The sequence below is a fragment of the Myxocyprinus asiaticus genome, chromosome 16 (genome assembly GCF_019703515.2).
Source record: "Myxocyprinus asiaticus isolate MX2 ecotype Aquarium Trade chromosome 16, UBuf_Myxa_2, whole genome shotgun sequence".
Classification (NCBI taxonomy): domain Eukaryota; kingdom Metazoa; phylum Chordata; class Actinopteri; order Cypriniformes; family Catostomidae; genus Myxocyprinus; species Myxocyprinus asiaticus.
The window spans coordinates 3,289,359-3,311,682 of record NC_059359.1 but is presented as its reverse complement, the minus strand read 5'-3'; the positions used below and the strand labels follow the sequence as shown (position 1 = coordinate 3,311,682).

The 22,324-nt window shown below is 38.9% G+C and overlaps 1 protein-coding gene across 4 annotated transcripts in view; it reads right to left on the bottom strand.

Moving 5' to 3' along the window:
• The window catches only part of LOC127454303 (leukocyte elastase inhibitor-like), a 49,997-nt gene extending 42,208 nt beyond the window's left edge, over positions 1 to 7,789 (bottom strand). Inside the window, exons 1-8 of one of the 4 annotated variants that reach the window (XM_051721410.1) lie at positions 7,663 to 7,789; positions 7,280 to 7,456; positions 5,204 to 5,329; positions 4,877 to 5,038; positions 4,638 to 4,755; positions 2,682 to 2,824; positions 2,404 to 2,571; positions 1,733 to 2,302 (exon numbers count right to left, since the gene is read on the bottom strand). In XM_051721410.1, coding sequence (XP_051577370.1) covers positions 1,895 to 2,302; positions 2,404 to 2,571; positions 2,682 to 2,824; positions 4,638 to 4,755; positions 4,877 to 5,038; positions 5,204 to 5,329; positions 7,280 to 7,447 — 1,293 coding nt within the window. In that variant the 5' untranslated portion in view covers positions 7,448 to 7,456; positions 7,663 to 7,789 and the 3' untranslated portion in view covers positions 1,733 to 1,894. Of the gene's footprint in view, positions 1 to 1,732; positions 2,303 to 2,403; positions 2,572 to 2,681; positions 2,825 to 4,637; positions 4,756 to 4,876; positions 5,039 to 5,203; positions 5,330 to 7,279; positions 7,457 to 7,662 lie in introns of those variants that run through there. The other 3 variants (XM_051721414.1, XM_051721412.1, XM_051721413.1) reach the window with 3 other exon arrangements.
• Positions 7,790 to 22,324: the final 14,535 nt, after the last annotated feature.

The window sequence follows — 22,324 nt, the reverse complement described above, 5'->3', positions numbered from 1 at the left end:
CAATGACGAAAGAACATTATTGAAACTCAAAATTATTATTATTTGTCTATTATTGTGGTCTTTTCTGATAAAAGTCATGCTCAGCAGTTTAAATAGGCTACTGTAGGAAAATGATACCGTAGATCTTCTTTGTGTTTATAATTCTTATTCTGAAGTCAGTAGATTTGTAGCCATGCAAGTTTTAATAAAGGAGAAGGTAAGGATGTTATTGATACTCATTAATATTATTAGACTATTATTGTTGTCTTTTTGGATGAAAAATAATGCTCAGACTGAAGGAAGTCTATAGATCTGCTTTGTTCTTTTAATACTTAAACACTATAAAGTCTCTTGGTAGATTTCGGTCATGAATGACTCAAAATGATTCACTGACTCACTCATAGCACATAAGACACTCATCTGTCGCCACCTAGTGACATTTCTAGAAGGGGTCACTGAACTAATCATATAATAAAATTGAACAAAATTGTGAAACAGAAACAAGCCTCACCAAAATACTCATTATTTTGCAGCTAATTCTGCACAATTGTAAACTTGAATAAACTTGAATCACTAAAATAGCTGGAATTGGTGCTTTTAGCTTATTCTTTAAAAACAATATCCCCAGAAAAATGTTTTCGTGGACCAGTGATTGTCTTACTTTTTTCGCCTCTCATGAGTTTGCATCCCTGTAATTTGTTGTGGCATTGCAAGAAATAATCTACAAATTAGAAAAGCAAATTTGTTGTTTTTTTTCATTACCCATTTAGCGCTTTTGCCACCTGTGACCTCACACAGCATAGCCTACCTATGTGACTTTTTTTTATTTATTTTTTTTTTTTTGCATAGCCGAATTTCAAACATTACAAATAAACACGCTACTAAGCCGTATAGAAAACATTGACAAGTTCTTGAAAAGGAAAAATATTGATGATGGTTAGCCTGTGTGGGATAGTGGTGTGCCGTAGAATTTTTTAGTCATAAAAAGTGTGCTGTGGCAGAAAAAAGTTTGGGAAACACTGCAGTACTTAATACTGCAGTAGCCTTTTTCTGAAAAAATGCCGATATAGATCGATTAGCATCAGGACAATTGTCTGATTATCGATGCGTGAAAAAGGAGTCGATCCCAAGCTTAAAAGATATTCAGACATTTTAAATGTGATTTAAGTGTCTAAAGAGGAGACCAGGGCTAGTTATCACACATTTTTTTAATCTAGTGGATATTTTACAGGGTTGATTTGTGTTTGAAAGCCATTTTCTGCATGAAAACATACCTTAAAGTCTTAAATTCAAAAAAAGCTACTGTTACTGCCCAGGTAAGATATGGTTCATTGCACATGGTCACCTTTTGATCCAAAAGTTATCATAATGGGAACCTGCAAATGAACAGTCAATTATTAAACAGTAAAACAAGTATGATATTGGAATTATTGTTTGGAGGGTAGAATTCACAAAACAATTATTCTAATTTAACATAGTTTTAAACTAGTTGTTTGATACCAGCATACAAAAGATAAGCAAACCATTACAATAAAGTATAAAAAAAAAAAACAGGTTTTGTTTGAATTATGTCTGAAATTATTTCTGAAAGTCTGACTGTAAGGTCTATAGAACCTTTAAACCTCAAGCTTTCAAAACTCTTTTAAACTTTTAGGCCAGGCTTTGTCAAGCCAACATCAAAGTTTGTCTTGACAGACTTATAAATGTTTTTATTATGTTTACAGTAAATACAAACAGACAATTTTGCTCCGGAATCATTTAATAAAATTTTATTTAGTAGAGAAAACACCAGAGATGCGGTACACATTCCCTAATAATAACCTCTAATCTAGAATTATCTTTCTATCGTAACTCAATCCAAACCACAACCATCAGCAACTAAATATGCTAGAAGGATCTCATGGGTTGAAGGAATTCAAGGAGAGCAGAAGCGTCCGTAGAAGAGAATGCTCTTGGTGGGATTGTGTCGGATGAAGAACAGGAAGGGGTGATCTGCAATAAAGGTTGACGGTGATACTGGTAAACTGGATGTCATCATGATGATAGCAGTGGCTGCAGCTGCTTCTGTGCCTTCCTCGTTCACTTCAACAAAGGATTTATGAATCACCTTTGAGAGCACCAGATCATTGTTGGGAGACATGCCTGAAAAGTTCACCTTCTGCAAGTCAAATGCATCCACCATCCCCATGCTGATCAGAAGACTCTTCATGTCATAGGTCTCCTCCATCTTGAATTTGGGAAGAGCGATTTCAACCTTCTGTTCACTCATCCGTTCAGGTTTGGTCCAGTCCATGAGCTTCTCGTAGGTTATTACTTTCTCCAACTGAAAAAGAGACATGTTAAAGGAATAATTCAGCCAAAAATGAAAATTCTGTGAAGTGCAGATGTTTTGCATCAACAACACACAAATCTCACATGTCTCACCTTTTGAAGGCCAGTGGTGTTATCTTCTATCTGATTTGGAAGGATGATCAGCATACTTAGACTCTTCCCAACATACGGCAGCTCCAGGACCTGACAGTTGACCTCTGGGATGAAGGCCAGAGGAAACTGGGCCGTCTGATGCATCATCTGGGCTGGCTTTGTCAGAGCCTGCCAACCATCAATGCAAACATACAGTAAAACAGCCCATCATACATATATGATGAGTGTTGCAGAACAATCACTTTTAAAAACAAAACAACAAGAACATGGAATCTCACCTTGTTCAGTTTAAACTGCAGCTGCTTAGTGGATTCCTTTTTGAATTTTAGCATCCAGTTGCCTTTGAAGTAGATGGCATTCACCAAGACCATTTTGGTCATTCCATCGATGGACCCCTCTGGCAACAAGTTCTTGATCTTCCCTATCATACAAATTGACATTAATTTTACTACAAGTCAAATAAAAATTATTTTATATTTTATTAATGACAATCACTGTTTTTTTGTTGTTGTTTTTTTTGGACCAAAATAAAAATGAAACATAGTAAACAAAATTTATAATATCCCAATTTTAATATCCAAAAAATAAAGGGTCTAAAAAAGGGATTTACAGCCTGATGCCACAGGAGAACTGTTCCATATGGGTCCACAATAGAATCTTTTAGAGCAATAGTTCACCCAAAAATGTTAATTCTCTCATCATTTACTCACTCTCATGCCATCCCAGATTTGTATTACTTTATTTCTTCTGCTGAACACAAATGAAGATTTTTATAAGAATATCTCATAAAATGTCCATAAGGTTCATAAAAGGTCCAGAATGGTGGTCTGACTTTGAAGTACCAAAAAGCATATAAAGGCAGCATAAAAGTAATCCAAATGACTCAAGTGATTAAATCCATGTCCTCAGAAGCAATATGATGGGTGTGGGTGAGAATCAGATCAATATTTAATCTTTTTGTACTATAAATTCTCATCCCTGCCCAGTAGGTGGCGATATGCACCAAGAATGCGAATAGTCAAAAAAAAAAAAAAAAAAAAGAAGATGATTGTGGAAGTGAAAGTGGAGATTTATAGTAAAAAAGGACTTTAAAATGTATCTGTTTCTGACCCACACCCATCATATTGCTTCTGAAGGCACTAATTTAACCACAGGAGTTGTATGGATAACTATTATGTTACCTTTATCTGCTTTTTGGAACTTAAAAGTTTTGGACCCTATTTACTTGCATTGTTTGGAGCTACAGAGCTGAGATATTCCTCTAAAACTCTTTGTACGTGTTCAGCAGACGAAAGAAAATCATACACATCTGGGATGGCATGAGGGTGAGAAAATGATGAGAATTTTTTTTTTATTTTTGGGTGAACTATCCCTTTAAGTTCTATATGATGCCATAGGGGATCATTTTTAAGTCCCATATAGTTGCATAATGGAACTTTTTAAGTTCCAAATGATGCCATAGGAGAATCCTTTTGAAGTTCCTTTAGGTTCCATAATAGAATCTTTTAAAATTACATATGATGCCATAGGAGAACCTCTTTAAGTTCCATATGGTTCCATAATATATTCTTTTTAAGTTATATATTATGCCATATGGGAACTGTTTAAGTCCCATATGGTTCCATAATGGAATTTTTTCAAGTCCCATATGATACCATTGGGGAACATCTTTAAGTCTCATATGGTTACATAATAGAATGTTTTTAAATTATATATGATGCCATATGGGAACCTTTTTAAGTCCCATATGGTTCCACAATGGAATCTTTTTAAGTCCCATATGGTTCCTTGAAATAATCCTTTTAACTTCTATATGATGCCATAGGGGAACATTTTTAAGTTCCATATGGTTCCATAATGGGAATGTTTCAAAGTTCCAAATGATGCCATAGGGGAACCTCTTTAAGTTCCATATGGTTCCATATGAGAACCTTCTCCAGTGATGCCACTGGAGAACATTTTAGGTTCTATGGTTCTTTAGAAAACCCCCTATGTACTAGTGCTACAAAGAACCCATGAATTGTTCATTTTCTCTTATAATGGATGATACAACCAACAACCTGTTCTGGAAAACTTTTGGTTATAATCCAGAACTTTTTTAAACCTCTAAAGAACCATAAAGCTGAAGAACCCTACATAGCAAAATGGCCTGCAAAGACATTGCAAACAACCTTTATGTTTTAAAAATGAGAGTAACATTAAAATTCCTCAAAGGTTCACACTGGTTTTTTAACCTTGTGTGTTTTTCTCCACCCAGTTGTTGACGTTGACACGTGCAGCCGCTGCATTCTTTTTAAAGTCCACCTTCTCCAGTCCAGCCTGGTAGTATTTTTTTGTGTCACTAAGGAATTTCTATAAAATAACAAATCAGTCGAGATAAAAGTCATATTAGAGCAGCGAAAATTTCCAGAACCTTTTATGGACATGGGCAAGCCTAGAATTATTTGTTTCTCAGTGAAAAAACTGGCCTTACTTCAACAAACTGGTAGGACTGCTCTCCATAGAGGCGATTAACAAGGCTCAACATGTACGGGACTCCCGGTTTGTTCAGCTCACTCATGAGTTTGTTAAAGGCAGAATGAGCATTATCCTCAGTTTTGTGTACAGGTGACTGCTGAGGTTGAATAGGAGGTTTCTGTTTGAATCAACATTATCAAATACAATCAGATTGAGATATATAAAAATCTACAAAAGCAAGACAATGCAAAATATTCATTCTTGATCTGTAAGCACAGCAAACACTGTTATTGCTATGGTAAAGTCTTTATATTAGTGTCTCATGCAAATGTTCAAACTGTACCATTGGGATACAACTCTGCATCTTGACGTCGGCAGGTAACTGAGGTTTCTGGGCCTGTTGTTGCATTGATGGTCCAGGAGCTGGAGTCGTGGTGTCAGGTTTGACAGGATTGAGAAGGCCCAGGACCTACATAGCATAGTTGTGATTGAATTATTATTCTCATAACCCAAACATCTATCGTAAAGACACTACTAAAATTCCCCTTTAAATAATTTAAAATGCACTAAATAACTAAGGATGTAACCAAGTACACAAGATTGGTGGGGACCAAAGGTAAACTTTTATGAACAGTCCATCAAAAACACATGTTGTTCAACTACATCTGAATGTTGTACATACTTAACATGCTTTCTGAAGTATGTACAGCGGGACCACACACTTGCACTGGGTGTGCCTGTATTCTCATACCTGTGTAGAGTATGTTTCTGGCCTTTGTCATAACTGTGAAACCATAACAACCCAAAAGGTCCAACCCAGAATGAAAGCATCTTTTCCTGTGTCCTACCCTGCAATTTAATCAACTTCAATATGAGGTCATGAAAAGCCATGCCTGAACAGGTACAAAAAGGGCAAAATTTTATAGGAAAATAAACACACGATGGCCACACAGAGAGTGAATCATCATACTGATTTATTTTGCTTGTATGTAGGATACATTATATCTTGAAAAAATGCAGTCTTAACAGAAACTGTTCTTAATGGGGTCATATAGTGAGGGATCAAATTTTCCTTGAGTTAATTGTACTATGAAAACATAGGCCTACTGTAAGTTTCAGAACTCAAAACTTCCTCACCAGTCAAAAAAGCTTTATTGAAACTATGCTGCAAAAACGACTTTTTCAGAACATCCTGAAAGTTTGTGACATCAAGTAAATACATTTGAACACATGACTGACCATGTTATTCCTAAAGGCATGTTTCTGCAATGGACCTCCTGTGTAGCCTCTGCATGGTGGTTTGCATTTATAGTTCTGTGTTTGTGTCGTGCTGCGAGTGTATTGAAATAAAATGCCTTCAATTCTAAAAGAATGACTGTATACATCTAAAAAAGAAACAAAATAATTTGTGGATTCAAAAGTATTTGTTAAATTAGTGTAGCATCAAAGTATATTAACATGTTGAGATTTAGGTATATTATTTATAATACATGTTGCCTACCATGCAGAGAGAAAATAAGTTAGGCATATACTATATTGCTTGCTCTTGAGTCACTTAAATAATAATAATAAAAAATATATTTTGTCATACTTTGACGCTCCACACTGAAAACAAAATGATCAATTAATAACTACATGCTTGATCAACATAAAATGGGTGTCGTTTTAAAGCTCAGAAGCTGGACTTTACAATGCATATAGGCAATAATAACTATTAAGTTATTTTAACCTTACATAAGCATACATTAAGCTTTTTTTCTGTTTTCGCTTGTAACTTCATGAAACATAAACATAAAATAAAAACAGCAGATGCTCCCGATTAAAATGAGCCCAAATACAATGTAATACAATAGACAGAATTTAAAATAATTTTTGAAATATGCTACCTCAGATATCTCTTTTGTCCTCCTGATGCATGGTCTCTGGTTACCCATTACCCCTATACTGTATGGTAGTATTTAATTAGGGGTGCAAATAGCATCTAACACTATTTGCACTTTGTGCAAAGAAGATGCTTTTTGTTGCTATAACTCTAAGCAACAAAAGTCTCTGCCTTCTATGTTTATTTTATACTTACAGTATTTGCTGCACATTCACACAATGTAATGAGAACCTATAAAGGATGTATTTTGCACCTTACTAGCTACTGGTATCTAATAAATTCATTGTTAGGAAAAAACAAATGTAAAGTGGCTATTATTCAATATTTTAAAAAATAAAATAAAATAAAATTAGGACTGTTTTGGGGGCAAAACACTTTACTAAGACTATAATTGGAGCTCAGGGAAAACCTTAAGTAATAAAAATGGTACAATATGATCCCTTTAAAATCCTTCAAAAGTCGGGTTGGGGTGTATGTGTTCAAGGCACATTAACTGAAAGAAAAACTGCCTTAAAAAGTGTAAATGAGAGACATCACCTTTAAGATTTGAGCTTGTGTGTTTCCTGCTGCTCCAAGTGCCACCATGGCCAGAGCGGAGGAGATGCTGAGAGGAGAGTAGAAGACATTTCCTGATGCATTTCCTCCACTGATCTTCTTAAACAGGTTGAGGGAGAATTGTGTGTTTGCAGCAGACAAAGACTCCATTTCCACAAGCTAACAATAGCAGGAGAGAGATACAGAGATTATGTACACACAGTACACATTATGGTCCATAATACATAAGTAAACATAAGTTTACAGTGGGATCTAAATGTCTTCGATACAATAGTTCTAGTTGATCAATAAATTATATTACTGTGCAGGATACAGTCTAAATTGCATAAAGAAACATACTGTAGGGATTTAAATATAAGCATTACCTTGAATTACTCAGTAGAGACAAAAATGTCCTCGTGTGTTGAAGGGGAATGAGTTGTGCCTGTCATGGGTTTCATTTAAATACGCAATGCTTCACCCTAAAATGCCAAGCCCAATCCATACCCAGCCCTGAAAGAATGAAGCAAGCACATGTTTAATTTTCTGTGGAATACTTTCATAACTGTGACATACAGTAAAATAGATCCAAAAAAGTGAGTTTTGAGGAAAAAATTGGCATATGAACACTCCGTACATCAACAGAAAATGGTCAAAAACTTTGATGCATGTTTCTTTTATAATAGCCTATACTGATACTTTTATACTTTTGGAACACCTGCAAACTCAAATTGAGTGAATCATTATCATACTGTTCAAGATGGTTCTTGAAAGTCTAGTTTATCCTCACTAATCTCACTAAACAAACAGTGCACTTAGAAGCAAAATGGGGTTTCAGCCTGATGCCACAGGATAACCTTTCCAAACTCCCATAAATAATGATTTATTCTTTAAATCTTTAGACCATACTGGTGCATTAACCCTTATAGGCCTGCCAAGAAAAAAATAATTATCAAAACATTAATAACTACAGTCTTAATTAACACAAAATAGGTATCGTTTTAAAGCTTAGAAGCTCTACTTTCCAAAGCACCTCGGCATTATGACCAAAACTGAACAAGTGTTTTGAAATTTACAGACAAATCAGAAGTGTCCCATTTTTATAATTTATTAATAATTTTGCACTGTACATATTATTGCAATAAAAACATCAAATTGATCAAACAGCAGTGTGTCATATGTTGTTGGACAGGTCTCAAAGAGTATAATATAAACCTATTTTTTTCTCACAGACAAAAATATAGCAAGTAATAGCTAAGTATATGTCTTGGACATACTTGTAACATGTAAAAAGTTGTTGCTTATAAGCTGCATTTTCACTCACAACTTCACAAAAAATAAACAGAACATAAAATATCACCTACCATTAACAACCATTACAAAGTAACCAGATGCATAGATCATTAGATAATCCACACAAAGCACAATGTGCACACATCACATAATGTGCTATCTGGCTAAAAATACGTTAGCTTTCCAGGATCAGATGACTTAATCGAAAATGATGTAGTACGGTGTCCAGCATCATAGAATGCTAAACCAATTGTATTGGGATTCAAATCACTGCAACTAGAGGTGAAAGTCATCCAAATATGGGCAGAGAGGATCATTCACTGTAATTACATATGACCACCAGGAGATGGTGCCAAGTACATCACACAGACTCAATGATGGCTCAAATGACACAGAATGGAACTGAATGAGATCTCGTTACTCATGTCTGCATGCTATCAAAAGAAAGCACACCTTTAGTAATTGTTGTATTTGCATGTGTAATTAGTTCTTATGTACAATTATTATGTTTTATTTGTTTGGAGAGGCTTTTGGACACTTGGAGACGTTTTTGGACACTAGGATAAATTATTTTTGTAATGCTACCTTATTTACAGCCAGAGATACTGTATATAATGTCAAATCAGAAAACTAAGAAACAAAGTTAATTTCAAGTTCTTTGTTTGATTTTTCAGCAGTTTCTTAGGTTGAGAGTCTCATAATGAATAATAATCAATATAATTCAAAAATTTTAAAAGTTTCTTTAAAATAAAACCAAATAATTGACTCTATTTGTTATTTTGTTTTATTATTTTTAGAGTTATAAGTCTTTAATTTTGTGTATGTCACTGAAACTGGACATCTTTAAAAACCATCAGAGCTTAAAGGGTTAAGGAACCAGAAACTAAAACGTTTATCTGAAGAACAGATAATCATCAAGAACTTTTTAATATCCAGAGATCCATATAGGCAAGCCAACAACCCGTTATAGTTTTAAAGAGTGTATAGAGCCAATGCTCGGCTTTCTTACTTGCTCATTCTGTAGAGTTTATAGACCATAGCTTTGTAATTTCTGAAACATAATCATTATTATTACATATGCATAAATACAATTGTTTCTATAAATCAATATCAAATAAATCAATACATTAATATTATTGCAGTAAGGCCACTATCTAAAAAAATAAAATCCCAAAGAGGAAATGCATAATACATGAAAATTCTATTGGCATTTGACAAAGTTAATATTTTCTCAATGTACTGTAAAAATGTTTTGCAAACACTGAAAAAAGTTCATTTGTGGTTGAGCAGTGGCAAATTCGCAGGGCCAGCAAATGCCAAATAAATTAACATTTTTCATCCTTTCATTCTCAGTCACCTTTTTGCCTATGTATTTTTAATTGCTTTCCACTCTTAATTAATCTACACACAAATAGAGAAAAAGGAAAAGTTTATCCAGTCAGAATAGTGACAACTGTTTCAAAAATCACATGCACAAAGCAGCGCATGAGTTTGAGCTCCACCCCCTCAGGCCTTCAGAATTTCCACAGAATCCCTCAACAGTGCAAATGAATGAGCAACTAAAGTCAGATTGTCAGATTCATCAGCCAATCAGATTGATTTATTTGTTCTTGGTGGGTGTGATCTTTAGGATATGTTCCGGTCGAGGCCTTCTAGCTGGCCTTGAGTGATGCAATCACGCTTTAGGTGATGTAATTTGAAAGCGAAGAGCGCGAGATCTTGCTGAGGGGTCGGCTGTCATTACTGCCGCTATCGCCATTGAGAAAGAGATCCTTATGGATTTAAAAACAGGAGATGTTCTGCATGATTGTGCGATTGCTTAATTTATTAAACAGGAAAGGAGGACTGATTTTCACTTCAAGTAAATTGGTAAGTGCTTTTTGCATAGTCATAGCAACATCAGGAGTTTTCTAAGTGTAAATTAGGCTGCTTGAGCATTCAGTGTCATTTCCAGTTTTGAAAAGTAGAGCTGCGTTCCATTCAACTCGGAAAGTCGGATTTTACAACTTCCTGCAAGGAAAAGTGCAATGGAATGCATCTTGAAGTCAGAATTACAACTTGTAGGCTCGTGCAGAAATTCTCAACTCGATTTCGCCGAGATGCAGGTGCATGATGTCACACAAACATATTGAAACTCAGGGAGATATACAAAGTAAGTGATAAACATTCACTTTATTAAGTAATATCGATAAATGAGTTCATTTCCACATTACATGATATTAAATCTTGTTTAACAAACGCCTGCAGAAACAGGTGTATTAAACATTATAATCTCTTTTGATAATCGTACACCTGTAGCACAAATGCTAGCGCTGCAGCATTGTTTATCAGTTGTGTTGCTAGGAGACATCTCCAATGAGGGTCAAACCCCTGCAAAGCTAACGGGAGCATTGCAGTTCCGAATATCGGGGAATGAAATGCATTTATAGTCGGAGATATCAAGCAGGAATATCCCACATCCAGCTGAAATGGAACACAGCATAACCATGTACCCTGACGAAATTAAATATTATTAGATAGATTTTTCCAGGTATTATAGACCTCCTTGGTAGATTCATATGAAAAATTATGATTTTTGAATGTCTGTTCGGGAGATGTTCATTTCACAAAACAGTCATGCTGCAGTTAAAATTAGGCTTGCTTGAGAATTAAGTGTCATTTCAGGTTCTGGCTTTCGTGCATGCATGTGTTTTAAAATGTCAATTGGTATTATTAGTTGACTGCCACGTAATGTATGATGCCCAAAGGCATAGGGTGTCTTATTCATTGTGAAACTGTGTTTTCTTAATGGCATGAATCACACTGAAGGCCTAGACTTTTAATGCATGGCCCGCCACTGTAGTTCAGTAAATATAACAGAAAAGATTACCGGTGAGTACTTTCTACATTAAATAAGTTAAAGCACGAACTTGAAAATAATAAGTCAATTCTACATTTGTACTTAAATTCAAACATGTAAAAATGAATGCTCTAGATTATAAAGTAAATATTATTTTTGATTGTTTGTTATCTTTACAATACAACATCATAAATCTTAAGTAGAAAACCTTGTCAAATGTATTTGTTAATTTGAGTAAATTTCAACAGTAAATAAAATAAGTACATTTTACTTAACTTTTTGAAGCTGATGTTCCCATCATGCAACGGGCTTGACTAATTAGTGAGTTTGCACGATTTCACTGTTTGCAAGTTTATTTACACAATTTTATAGTTTGGTAAATTCTTTTTTTGTGAAGTCAGAAGTTTATTTTCTACCCAAAACTACCTGTTCATGATAAAAAAATAATTACCTGTTAATTTGTTACCATCATCATATTTTGTGCAACAAGTGTCTTCTGTGTCTGTCTGTTCCCTGTAATGCAAGGTGATGTTATAGACTAAAAAACATGCTTTAAGCTTCCCTCTGGAAGGTTTCCCTATATTATGTGGTACATGATTAAATATTAGTTTATAAAGAGTTATAAAGAAAGTTCAGTATGTGAAATGTTCCAATAAAATGTTCATTAAATGAAATTCAGGGTTGTATGTAGAAGTTAGCGTAGTAACTGAAATGTTTAAGTTACATTTATTTAGGCTACTCACTTTAATCAATATTATGACATGAAATTAAGTAGATTTTTCTTAATTTTATACCATTAAAATTTAGTTAGAAAACTGTGTGCAAAAACATGTAAAATAAAAATGAAGTAAATCTTACTAGTCATTTTTTTCATAGAAGTTGATCTGTTATGCAAGCCTCTACAGTTGATATCAATTAATTAAAATGAAACTAATAGTTGTGACATCTTGGGAGTGACTGTATTAGCACTGTAAATGTATTAGTTGTCACCACCATACTTGACAGTTGTGATGTGTTATCTGGGTGTTGTGCTGTATTTCGTTTGCAATGAGTATTGCGGCAACATTTTGAGTTAAACTTTTGACTCAGCAAACCACAACCTTCCGTAGAAAGGTTACAAGTTATTTTACATACCTTCTGAAGGGATCCTGCAGATTTTGAATTTCAAAGACACTTACTGGATAAGATTTTTAAAAATAATTTTATAGAGATTGCACTAACAAAGAACATGTTCTAGCTGATATATTTTTCTTTAGCTGAGCAAAATATTTAGAAAATGCATTTTTACTAAATAGACTATGAAATCAAAATGCTTAAAATTCCCTTATTGCTACTTTTTCAATGGCCGTGGGAACCCTGCTTTTAGCTCTAAAACGCATAGCTAACTTTTCCTTCCCTAGAATGCACTTTTGTGCCAAAAACCTGCCACTGTAATACGTTTTCTGTAAATTGATTAAAGCATCTGTTCAAATTCATTGTGTCTTGTCGTCTGCCAATTCAGAATTTGCATAATTTTTATTTACTTATTAAACTTCTAAATGCAAATGATAACTTCAGGCTAATTGGTGGCATGCACATTACAGTAAACATTTATAATCAAGTTCAAACGGGCTTGTTGTGATGTCAGAGCTGTCAAACCAGATTCTTTTGATATATGTGAAGCTTATGACATCATGTTGCCGCCTGTAAATATAAGCCACTTTAAATCCTTTCAATGAAAGTATGTCTGTGTTAAACACTTCCACTCAAAAGTTTGGACACACCTACTCATTCTTCATTATTACTGTTAAGTGTTTTACACATTTTAGAATAATAGTAAAGTCATTGAAACTATGACATAACACAAAGGAAAGTATGGGAATTACTGTAGGTAGTGACCACAAAATGTGAAATCCTTTGTCTATATTGCAACTCTGTAAACTCTATTCAATCTCTCAAGCAATGTGAGGTGATACTGTTACTTTAATACATGTTGTTAATAATTGTAAATATCTGTAGCATAGCTACTTGGGAAGCTGTAGGGGGTGGGAGCCATTTCTTTTGTAAATATACATTTTCTCAGGTTGTTTTTTTTTTTTTTTTTTTTTTTTGCTAGTTAGGGAGTTCAGTTATTAATTGTAATTTTATTCATCTTTTCTTTTGTTAGGCAATTTAGTTTCTGTTGGGAGTTAGGTTGGTGTTTTGTTTGTTATTTTGGCCTTTGCTCACCCCTGAAGTTATTCCTCCTCTGTGGATTTTGTAAATAAAAGGCATACATTTCTTCTTTTTTTGTGGTTTCCCAAGTTTATGTTACGGCCTCACCCTAAACAAGGTCGTAACAATGAATATGAGAACACATTTTATGACCAATTAATGCAGAAAACCAGCTAATTCCAAAGGGTTCACATACTTTTCCTTGCCACTGTAGATGTATGTATGGATGGATGGATGGATAGATAGATAGATACTTGATTACTGGATGTTCAACCTAATTTGTCAAGTCATAGTAACGTATGTAATTCTTGGGCTGTTGTCGTGATTGGTTGATCTGGTTGCGACAGAAGGGGGATTTGGTTCCTAGGCACGAATAACCGTGCCAAATTCTTCTGAATAATGGAAACCAGTGAAACTCAATGCAGCACATCAACAGTGTGTGTTCTCTGAGATCTGCCAGGTCTACATGTGCACTGAATCAGTCTCTCCATAATACAGTCTTTCCAACTCATATAACATAGAACCTGCTAAAAAATAATTATTATGCATTTAAAGAAAACGCTGAATTCACATTAAGGCCTTGAAATGGTTTAAGACTGTAAAAGTACAAAGTTATGCATACAGATGCCTATAAATATAAATATGATGATGCATTAAATAACAAAATATCAAAGCAATTGTTTTTATCTTAAAGAAGGATCACACAAACACACTTCTCAAGTCATGTTTTGACTAAAATAAGGTTGTATGGATTGAAATGAAAAATCAACACCACACCAGTTGATTATAAGTCAATGGGCAAATATGAATAAGAAAATGAAGTTAGCTCTGAGAAAAGTTCCACAAGTTTTTGAGTGCAGATCACATTTGCTTTGATATTTATTATCTGGTGCGATGATATTCTGACATTTTAAGTGTCCAAATACATTTTGGGGCCACTGTATGTCACAGACATTATGTGTTAATAAATGTAAAGGCCATATATCTATAAACAGTAAACCAATCCATAAATCAAGCCATCCGGTATACAGTTATCAGCAGAGCTACCATAGACGTTCCAAAGGTAAGTGACACCTCTAAATCATTCATATTTGATGATGTCTGTCTCCATATATTGCCCTGCCCACTGCAGATCAGGTTAACAAGAAACAAGCTACAGGAAACCCATGTGTCAGGTGAAATTACACAACAAACATTATCATTTGGTTAGCTAGATTCTATAACTGACAGTGCACAGGCCCGTATGGTAATTATGAAAGCAAAGGGTACTGACCCCTTTCTCTACAAACACATGGAGGTTGAGAGTCAAATTTAAACACTCCTCATTTTTACCACAGTTGTGGCCAATAAGACAATATCCAGGTTCACAGTTCATCGCAAAATCATAAGAAAAAATAAGAAATTATATTTTGCATAAAGAAAACAAAGCCTGTTTTTATGGGCTTATTAAGATTGTTTTTTTTTTTTTTTTTTTTTTTTTTTTGCATTGTAACATTATTTATGTCAAAAGCCATCCTAAATTCCTGTAATGTATTATGTATTTTTATTCCCATTTTTATTTATATTATTATTAGAATTTTTAATAGTATATTTCTATATTTTTCCCCATTATTTTTAATGGTAATTCTCATTAGATCCTCATTACTACAATGCAACAATTATATAATTATATTTTTCTATTAAATTTTTTGCATTATTTTCATGTCAAAAGCCATCCCAACTTCCTTTAATGTGCCCAGATATTTTTTATATTTATACAGGTATATTATGTATTTTAATTCCATATTTTATAAATATTATTATTATAATTTTGTATAGTATATTTTTATAATATATATTTTTCCCCATTATTTTTTAAGGGTGATTCTCATTAGATCCCCATAACTACAATGCAAAAATTACTGAAATACAATGTACAAATACAAAGACTTTTTAAAATTTAAATCAGCATAAATTGAAGGCAGTACAAATACTACCATGAGCATGAATACTTTACAATTTTAATAATATATATATATATATATATATATATATATATATATATATATATATACATATATACAGGTGCATCTCAATAAATTAGAATGTCGTGGAAAAGTTCATTTATTTCAGTAATTCAGCTCAAATTGTGAAACTCGTGTATTAAATAAATTCAATACACACAGACTGAGGTAGTTTAAGTCTTTGGTTCTTTTAATTGTGATGATTTTGGCTCACATTTAACAAAAACCCACCAATTCACTATCTCAAAAAATTAGAATACATCATAAGACCAATAAAAAAAAACATTTTTAGTGAATTGTTGGCCTTCTGGAAAGTATGTTCATTTACTGTATATGTACTCAATACTTGGTAGGGGCTCCTTTTGCTTTAATTACTGCCTCAATTCGGCGTGGCATGGAGGTGATCAGTTTGTGGCACTGCTGAGGTGGTATGGAGTTTCTTTGACAGTGGCCTTCAGCTCATCTGCATTTTTTGGTCTCTTGTTTCTCATTTTCCTCTTGACAATACCCCATAGATTCTCTATGGGGTTCAGGTCTGGTGAGTTTGCTGGCCAGTCAAGCACACCAACACCATGGTCATTTAACCAACTTTTGGTGCTTTTGGCAGTGTGGGCAGGTGCCAAATCCTGCTGGAAAATGAAATCAGCATCTTTAAAAAGCTGGTCAGCAGAAGGAAGCATGAAGTGCTCCAAAATTTCTTGGTAAACGGGTGCAGTGACTTTGGTTTTCAAAAAACACAATGGACCAACATCAGCAGATGACATTGCACCCCAAATCATCACAGGCTGTGGAAACTTAACACTGGACTTCAAGCAACTTGGGCTATGAGCTTCTCCACCCTTCCTCCAGACTCTAGGACCTTGGTTTCCAAATGAAATACAAAACTTGCTCTCATCTGAAAAGAGGACTTTGGAACACTGGGCAACAGTCCAGTTCTTCTTCTCCTTAGCCCAGGTAAGACGCCTCTGACGTTGTCTGTGGTTCAGGAGTGGCTTAACAAGAGGAATACGACAACTGTAGCCAAATTCCTTGACATGTCTGTGTGTGGTGGCTCTTGATGCCTTGACCCCAGCCTCAGTCCATTCCTTGTGAAGTTCACCCAAATTCTTGAATCGATTTTGCTTGACAATCATAAGGTTGCGGTTCTCTTGGTTGGTTGTGCATCTTTTCCTTCCAGACTTTTTCCTTCCACTCAACTTTCTGTTAACATGCTTGGATACAGAACTCTGTGAACAGCCAGCTTCTTTGGCAATGAATGTTTGTGGCTTACCCTCCTTGTGAAGGGTGTCAGTGATTGTCTTCTGGACAACTGTCAGATCAGCAGTCTTCCCCATGATTGTGTAGCCTAGTGAACCAAACTGAGAGACCATTTTGAAGGCTCAGGAAACCTTTGCAGGTGTTTTGAGTTGATTAGCTGATTGGCATGTCACCATATTCAAATTTTTTGAGATAGTGAATTGGTGGGTTTTTGTTAAATGTGAGCCAAAATCATCACAATTAAAAGAACCAAAGACTTAAACTATTTCAGTCTGTGTGCACTGAATTTATTTAATACACGAGTTTCACAATTTGAGTTGAATTACTGAAATAAATGAACTTTTCCATGACATTCTAATTTATTGAGATGCACCTGTATATATTACATTACAGTCATGAGAATGTGTTTATTTTTTAATGAAATGTCATGAAAATAATGTTACACTGCAACAAATCTTAAAGGAATATTCCAGGTTCAATGCAAGTTAAGCTAGCCACACTAGCCGCGTTTCCAATATCGGGCCAAATGAGGGCATGCTAGTGCGTGTCAGGGCCAGTTGCATTCCCACTGTCTCTTCTGAGGCTTCATTGTGTCTCCTCTGAGATTTCTGGGGGCCAATGGCCTTTGGGCCACCGATTACCCTTGGGCCAAACAAGGCCAACCATGGATTGAGGCAGGTTCAATGTCAAAGGTGGAGTTTCGCTGAAGTTCTCAGGTTGTGTATCCAGCACACAATGGTACAGGTTTGGGAAAAAAAAAGTGTGGGTACAGTACAAATCTGTTAAAATGCCCAATGGACAAAGTGGTGCCCAAAGAAATGACTTTCAATGGTTCGGTGAACTTTCATAGACGGTGTGCTGGAAAGCTCCGCTTTCTATGGCTCCGCCCCTCAAGTCTCTCAGGGCCCCACATTCCATTGACTCTGCCTTGGTCCCATGCCCCACACCCTGTCTCTCCAGGCCACGCCCCACGCCTCAAGACAAACCCCCCCCACCCCCACCCCCCACCAGCTCCCTACAGAACTTTGGAACTATGTAATGTTTAATGTGTGTGTTCATGTATTTCATGTCTTTTTATTTTGAAAAGTTTAGTTCCTGTTCCATGTCATGTGCTTCCTAGTCATGTGATGTCCTGTTTTCCAGTCTTGCTGTTTACATCCTACATGAACTCTATATTCTAGATAACATGAAACCTCAGCTTGAGCTTCCTTCTTGCTTGTGAAATAGGTGGTGTGTGTGACGTTGGCACCGCAGCGACGTATTAAGGGCGGGTTTTTTGGCAAAGCTGCGGAGTTATTGGCCCGATGGTGGGAACGCAGATCGATTTTGGTCTTACGGCTCAAGGTCCGAGGCTATTGACCCCGGCTGACCTGTTGATAGCCCTGGCTCGCACTGGCCCTATAGTGGAAAAGTGGCTAGTTGAACCCAGATTTTTGCTTTTTTTTTTAAGAACAGGAGGGACAAGTCGAAATTAATTTTGAGGTTATCAACATTATGCCACAAATGCTGTCGATTGAGCTTAACTTGTATTGAACATGGAATATTCCTTTTCCTATCTGTCACTCACTCGACGTTGTGTTGATGTAGTGACACTAGGGGTCACCCTTGGGAGCCCCAAACATCTCTAATCTTTGAGAAAAGGCCAATGGGAATTGGCGAGTGGAATTTGCATGCCACTCCCCCAGACATACGGGTATAAAAGGAGCTGGCTCGCAACCACTCATTCAGATTTTCTCTTCGGAGCCGAGTGGTTGTGTTCAGTGAGCTGAATTCCTCTGCCGGTCCATTTACCTCGAAAAGCTGTTGGATTTACGGTGCATTATAACAGTTTCTCCCCCTCATGCACTGGTGGAGTGCAGAGAACGCCCCAGGATGCTTCAGCAGCATAAAAAAGTAAATTCTTCTACTGAAAGAGCATATTTTCCTTCTAGAAGAGTGGCACTGATGGAAAGTGTCTTTTTAAAGATGACTTTCCGTCTGTGTTTAATTCCTGGTAGCGGTCGTTATCTCTCCGCTTCTGATGGCCACGATCGCTGTCTCATGTGCTTGGGCACTGCCCACGCGGAGACAGCTTTCATGGACGGGTCATGTCCTCACTGCGAGAACATGACCATGGCAACGTTGCGGTCACGGCTTTCTTTCGTCAGAGGGAAAGCCACCCCAGTGTCTCCCCGCCTCGGTCCTTCTACCTATGGGTATGAGGCTGCGTCGGTTAGCACTGGGGGTGATTTGGGGACCCCAATGGGAGCTGCTCTGCTGGGTAACCCCCATGGACCTCCTCTTCCCCGGTCCGCTCGTTTTTCCCGGTCAAGTTCTGGGATGAGACCGCCGGCTCATCTCAGGGCGAGTTCGCGGTCTCATTCGGCACTCATGAAGTGGATGAGCTCTCTATCGCAACATCGGAGAGCGGGCTGGTCCAGTCTGACGCTGAGGACTCGAATGGGCTCCCACCTTCGGGTGCAGTCGCCCAGTCGCAGGCCAAAGCAAAGCTGGTGGCCATGCTTGCCCAGGCGGCTGTGAGCGTCGGGCTGAAGTGGAATCCTCCACTTCCCCCTGAACCCTCGTGGCTTGACGATTGGTTCCTGGGCTTGGAGCGCCGCTCATGGCCACGCCCTGCCCCGCCCCGGTCCCTCCCCACCTGCCTGTAAGTCCGACTCGGATATGCGATTCAGTTCACCAGGCATCCGCCCGGGTTCAACGGCGTCCGTTTCACCCTGCATGCAGAGATCGCGACCCTTCTGTGGAAGGATGCGATAGAGCCTGTCCCTTCAGCATTCGGCATCAAGATTGGTTCGCAGCAGTAGACCTGAAGGATGTGTACTTCCACATCTCGGTTTTACATCGACACATGCCCTTCCTGCAGTTTGCCTTTGAGGGCCGGGCATACCAGTTCAAGGTCCTTCCCTTCGGTCTGTCCCTGTCGCCTCACTTCTTCACAAAAGTCGCAGAGGCAGCCCTTGCCCCTATAAGGGAAGTGGGCATCCGCATCCTCAACTATCTCGACGACTGGCTAATTCTGGCTCACTCTTGAGACTTGTTGTGTGTGAACAGGGACCTGGTGCTCAGGCACCTCAGCCATTTGGGGCTTCAGGCCAACTGGGAAAAGAGCAAGCTCTCCCCGGTTCAGAGCATCTCTTTTCTCGGGTTGGAGTTAGACTCGATGATGGTGCGCCTCATGAGCGAGCACACGCAGTCGGTTCAGGCAGAGAATGGCAGTCCCACTGAAACAATTTCAGAGGTTCCTGGGGCATATGGCGTCCTCGGCGGCAGTCACACCGCTCAGGCTGATGCAAATGAGACATGGGGAAATGGGGCACATCACATGGCCATCACGCTGATCTGTCACCGCCTGTTCAGCCCTTGGACACCTGACATTTCTACGGGCAGGGGTACCCTTTGAGAAGGTCTCCAGGTGAGTTGTCATCATGACAGATGCCTCCAAGTCGGGCTGGGGCACCGTATGCAATGGGCACGCAGCCACTGGCTCCTGGACTGGGCTGCGACCGCATTGGCACATCAACTGCTTCGAGATGCTGGAAGTGTTGCTCGCCCTGCAGAGGCTTCGGTCGTTGATCTAGGGCAAGCACACGTTGGTCCGGACAGACAACACGGCGATGGTAGCATACACCAACCGCTGCGGACGCGCTGTCGTGGCAGGTCATGCTCAGGGGAGTGTGGAGACTCCACCCCCAGGTGGTCCAGCTGATTTGGAGTCGATTCAGTCAAGCGCAGATAGACCTGTTCACTTCCCGGGAATCCTCCCACTGCCCGCTCTGGTATGCCCTGACCGAGGCTCCCCTCAGCACAGATGTGCTGGCACACAGCTGGCCCTAGGGGCTATGCAAGTATATGTCCCCCACAGTCAGCCTACTTGCACAGACCCTGTGCAAGGTCAGGGAGGATGAGGAGCAGGTCATCCTAGTAGCACCCTACTGGCACACCCAGACTTGTTTCTTGGACCTCACACTCCATGCGACAGCCCCCACTTGGCGAATCCCCCTGAGGAAGTACCTTCTTTCTCAAGGACGGGGCACCATCTGGCACCCATGACCAGACCTCTGGAATCTCCACATCTGTCCCTGGACGGAACACGGAAGACCTAAGTGGCCTCATCACTCAGGCTAGGGCTCCCTCTATGAGGCGCCTGTATGCCTTGAAGTGACATCTGTTCACTAAGTGGTGTTATTCCTGACGCGAAGACCCCCAGAGATGTGCAGTCGGGTCGGTGCTTTCCTTCTTGCAGGAGAGGCTGGAGGGGTGGCTGTCCCCCTCCACCTTGAAGGTGTACGTGGCTGCTATAGTGGCGCACCACGATGCAGTTGATGGTTAGTCTCTTGGGAAGCACGACCTGATCATCAGGTTCCTTAGAGGTGCGAGGAGGCTGAATCCTCCCAGACCGTGCCTCATTCCCTCATGGGATCTCTCCATGGTCCTACGGGGCCTGCGGGGAGCCCCGTTTGAGCTCCTGGAGTCATTTAAGCTAAAGGCTGTCTCTTTGAAGACTCACAATTGACTCACATTAATCAAGAGGGTAGGGGAACTGCAGGCGTTCTCTGTCAGTGACACGTGCCTGGAGTTCAGTCCGGAATACTCTCATGTGGTCCTGAGACCCTGACCGGGCTATGTGCCCAAGGTTCCCATGACCCCGTTTTGGGATCAGGTGGTGAACCTGCAAGTGCTGCCCCAGGAGGAGGCAGACACAGCCTTGTCGTTTCTGTGTCCGGTGTGTGCTTTGCGCATCTATTTGGATCACACACAGAGCTTTAGATGCTCTGAGCAGCTCTTTGTCTGCTTTGGAAGACAGCAGAAAGGGAGTGCTGTCACCAAACAGAGGATCGCCCACTGGGTCATTGACGCCATCGCTTTGGCATATCATGCCCAGGGTGTGCCGCCCCCCTTGGGGCTACGAGCACACTCTACCAGGAGTGTGGCGGCCAGTGGCGCCTCTTTAGCAGACATCTGTAGAGCAGCGGGCTAGGCAACACCCAATACCTTCACGAAGTTCTACAATCTCCGGGTTGAGCCGGTTTCGTCCCGTGTGTTGCAGGTATGAACAGGTATGCTTGTGGGACAACTGGCCGGGTGTACTGCTTGCGCATAGCGCACTTCCCCTCCTTGAGGGGGAGACGTGCGCTTTTTACCCCCCAGCCGTGTTTACGACCGTGGACCCTGGATGTCGTTTCCTCCTTAGCCCTGTAGTGGGCGAGTTCACAGAGAAACTTGATGCTGGCCCAGTACGTGTGCTAGTAGGCCCTGTACTGGGTAGGTGCTCCACATGCGCTGGCTGCCTGTCTGTAACCCCGTGTGATGTATCTTCCATGAGACGGTTTCCCTGTTGGTAAACCCGCGTCTTCCTTGGGCAGAGTCCCCTCTGCCACCGGTCGCCGTGTCTGTAGAGCTCCATCCCCTCTGGGTACGACCTACCACGGGGACTCCTCCACATGCCACACTGCCGATAAAACT